The 2,650-nt window shown below is 41.9% G+C and overlaps 1 protein-coding gene across 1 annotated transcript; it reads right to left on the bottom strand.

The window, feature by feature from the left end:
• Nucleotides 1–1,669: 1,669 nt before the first annotated feature.
• On the bottom strand, nt 1,670–2,305 carry LOC108615219 (uncharacterized). The gene is made up of 2 exons (XM_089470065.1): nt 2,171–2,305; nt 1,670–2,101 (listed from the first exon to the last, which is right to left on the bottom strand). Exons 1-2 carry the CDS (start codon nt 2,174–2,176, stop codon nt 1,757–1,759), a joined length of 351 nt encoding a protein of 116 aa, XP_089326191.1. The 5' UTR covers nt 2,177–2,305; the 3' UTR covers nt 1,670–1,756.
• Between the last annotated feature and the right edge of the window lie 345 nt (nt 2,306–2,650).

Genomic DNA, 2,650 nt, shown 5'->3' with positions numbered 1-2,650 from the left:
TACCTATCTAAAAGATTTCTTACTATCTGTCCATTTGTGATATACATATGTAAAAAATATCACACGCTTGGAAACGAATTTTCCATTTAAAGATATTTTTTAAATATTATCTGTTTTTTTATGGGACTTTAACTTTTAATTAACTTATTTATCACATCTCATTTAAATAAACAAATTTTTTAATTCACCTGGCAGCCCTGTTGTTCGCCATGACATTGTTTCACTTCAAGCTCAATCCCTTCAAATATGAACATTCTTCAACTGGTCTGGCAACTCTGTTGTCAATAAATCACTTCGCTCAATTACGTCTATGCCATCTATTATTCTAGCTTTTATCTACTCTTCCTATCTATCCAAATTCAGCTGACCTATGTTCAATTATTTTCATGTTTGGGCACCTTGGCAACCCTGTTGCTGTAACTCTGCCCACTTCAAGATTGATAACAAGACAGTGCCGCAAAGAATTCTCAACAAATATCCACTAAATGGCTGCGCAGATGATCGCCCAAAGCTCAGGCGCTGTCAATTTCATTGTTTTCCGGTGTCTAAATTGTAATACCTGGCAACTCTGCACCCCGCTCGCCCGCTTTGAGTGGCTATTGGCTTTCACTTTGGCTGTGTGAGAAGCTCATATGATTGCTAAGCTGGGATTTGTTTGAATTTGGTTTGAGTTCGAGCTGAGATTCTGGTTCTGACTCTGTGCGTTCGCTTTTCGTTTGCGATTTGTTGGCGATTTGACGGCGAATTCGTTACACCCACAATTGTTGTGGCAGTCACCTTTTGGTTTGATGGTTTGCCACTTGCGGCACTTTTGCACTTGAAATGCGATCGCCATGGATTGGGCGCAGGCCAACCGAGGAGTCTCTCTCTCCCTCCGGCTGCCTGCGCCGTGTCTGCCAAATGATTTATTTGAGCACGCGCGTTCGCCAGCTCCCCAAAAGAGGAGGCCACACTCCAGAGCTGGCAACTAGCACCTGGGAGCTGGAAGCTGGAAGCTGACTGACTGTGAATGCTGCTGCTGCTGCTGCTGTTACTGTTGCTGTTAGTTTCCAAAACATTTCTTATCGCCAGGCAATTAATCCGTGTGATTGGCCATGTGACGCCCACGCGCCGTGGAACTCCAACCCAGAACGTACAGTACAGTGGAGACTTTTGAATGTGGACAATCGGGTATTTAGACAAATAATTTCCTGAAGTAATAAATATTGGGTATATGACCCAATAATAGGTTTACTACTTTTAAGTATAGAATCCAATAAAAGTCTATTTCTCATTAGTTGTTCAAGAGCTATGGATATTAAAACTCTTTAAATGCAGTCGTATGTAAAGATGCAATCTTTAGACTTATCTAATAGGCACACGAAGGTGAATCTGATTTGTATATAAACTTCAAAGAAATTAAAATTTGCTTTGACAGTTTTTTTTATAACTGCCCAATATTAAATGCTCATACATAGTTTCTGCAGCAGCTTGTTGTTAAAAATTTTTCAATATAATAATATGATATATTAAGTGATATTGTTTGTTCGTAGAGCTACCACTGTATCTAGTTTCTTAGCTCTTGAAATTAAAAAATTAAATTAAATAAGTAAATTATTCAGGCAAATTACATCGAAAAAATATAGAAGAAGCAAGTTGAACTAAAAAATGGAATTTTATAGACTACAAATTATATAAAAAATCTTTGTTTTATTATTATTTTGTTAAATATATTTAAAGTCGGATCAGTTTACGGGGGAAACGGAAAGTCTAGCATTTACTTCTTCTTCAGCAAGGTGCTAACGACGGCTGGAGCAGCATAGGTGGCCACTGGCGCAGTGTAGACGGGAGCGCCATAGACGGAGGCAGAGTAAGCGGAGTAGGCAGCGGGCACAGCGGCGGAGTAGGTGGTCACAGGAGCAACAGCTCGGGTGTAGGTAGTCAAGGGAGCAGCAGCGGAGTAGGTGCGGGCATAGGTGGTCAGAGGAGCCGCCGCGGTGTAGGTCGTAACGGGAGCAGCTGCAGCATAGGTGGCAACTGGAGCAGCAGCGTAAGTGGCGACGGGTGAAGCCAGGTAGCCGGCCTGAGCCACAGCCACGCAGAGAGCCAAGCAGATGAGGAACTGCACCAGAGTGAAAAGAATGAAAAGTTAAGCAAACAAATCTGGAGCAACTGTCGAGTCAGTACTTACTTGCATGTTGATTGTTTGGTTGGTTGGTTTGTTGGTTGCTTTGTCAGCGACTGATGCTTTTGGCCAATTAACCGAACGCTTTTATAGCTCGGCCCGCAAATGCGTAGGTGCCGCACAAACGGGATTTGCGGCTTAGGGAATGCCAATCTAGAACGGAATGGCTTGAGCAAACGCGGATGCTGTCAACCAGCACTTGACGCGATCTTCAGGTCTAGATAATTGTCAGGTAATTGCGGCCAGCAGGCGTAGCAAATGGATTAATTCACTCAGCTATTGCCAGCCAACTGGCAGCTAATTATAATTATATATGTACTCTGATTGAATTGTTTGCGACTCCCCAGGTTTCCTTGGTGCTGACAGCGCTTACTTCCAATTTTAGTTCGTTTACCTGAATCGGACAGGTGAGACGTGGAGTAAATATTCAAATACTAAGAGCTCTAAATTTATATATGTATGTATATAGCAATTTTTATTTTTTTA

Source organism: Drosophila arizonae, chromosome 5 (genome assembly GCF_054131065.1).
Source record: "Drosophila arizonae isolate 15081-1271.41 chromosome 5, UAZ_ARI_1.0, whole genome shotgun sequence".
In the NCBI taxonomy this organism is placed as follows: Eukaryota; Metazoa; Arthropoda; class Insecta; order Diptera; family Drosophilidae; genus Drosophila; species Drosophila arizonae.
The sequence above is the reverse complement of the archived record's forward strand: the minus strand, read 5'-3'. Positions and strand labels throughout refer to the sequence as shown.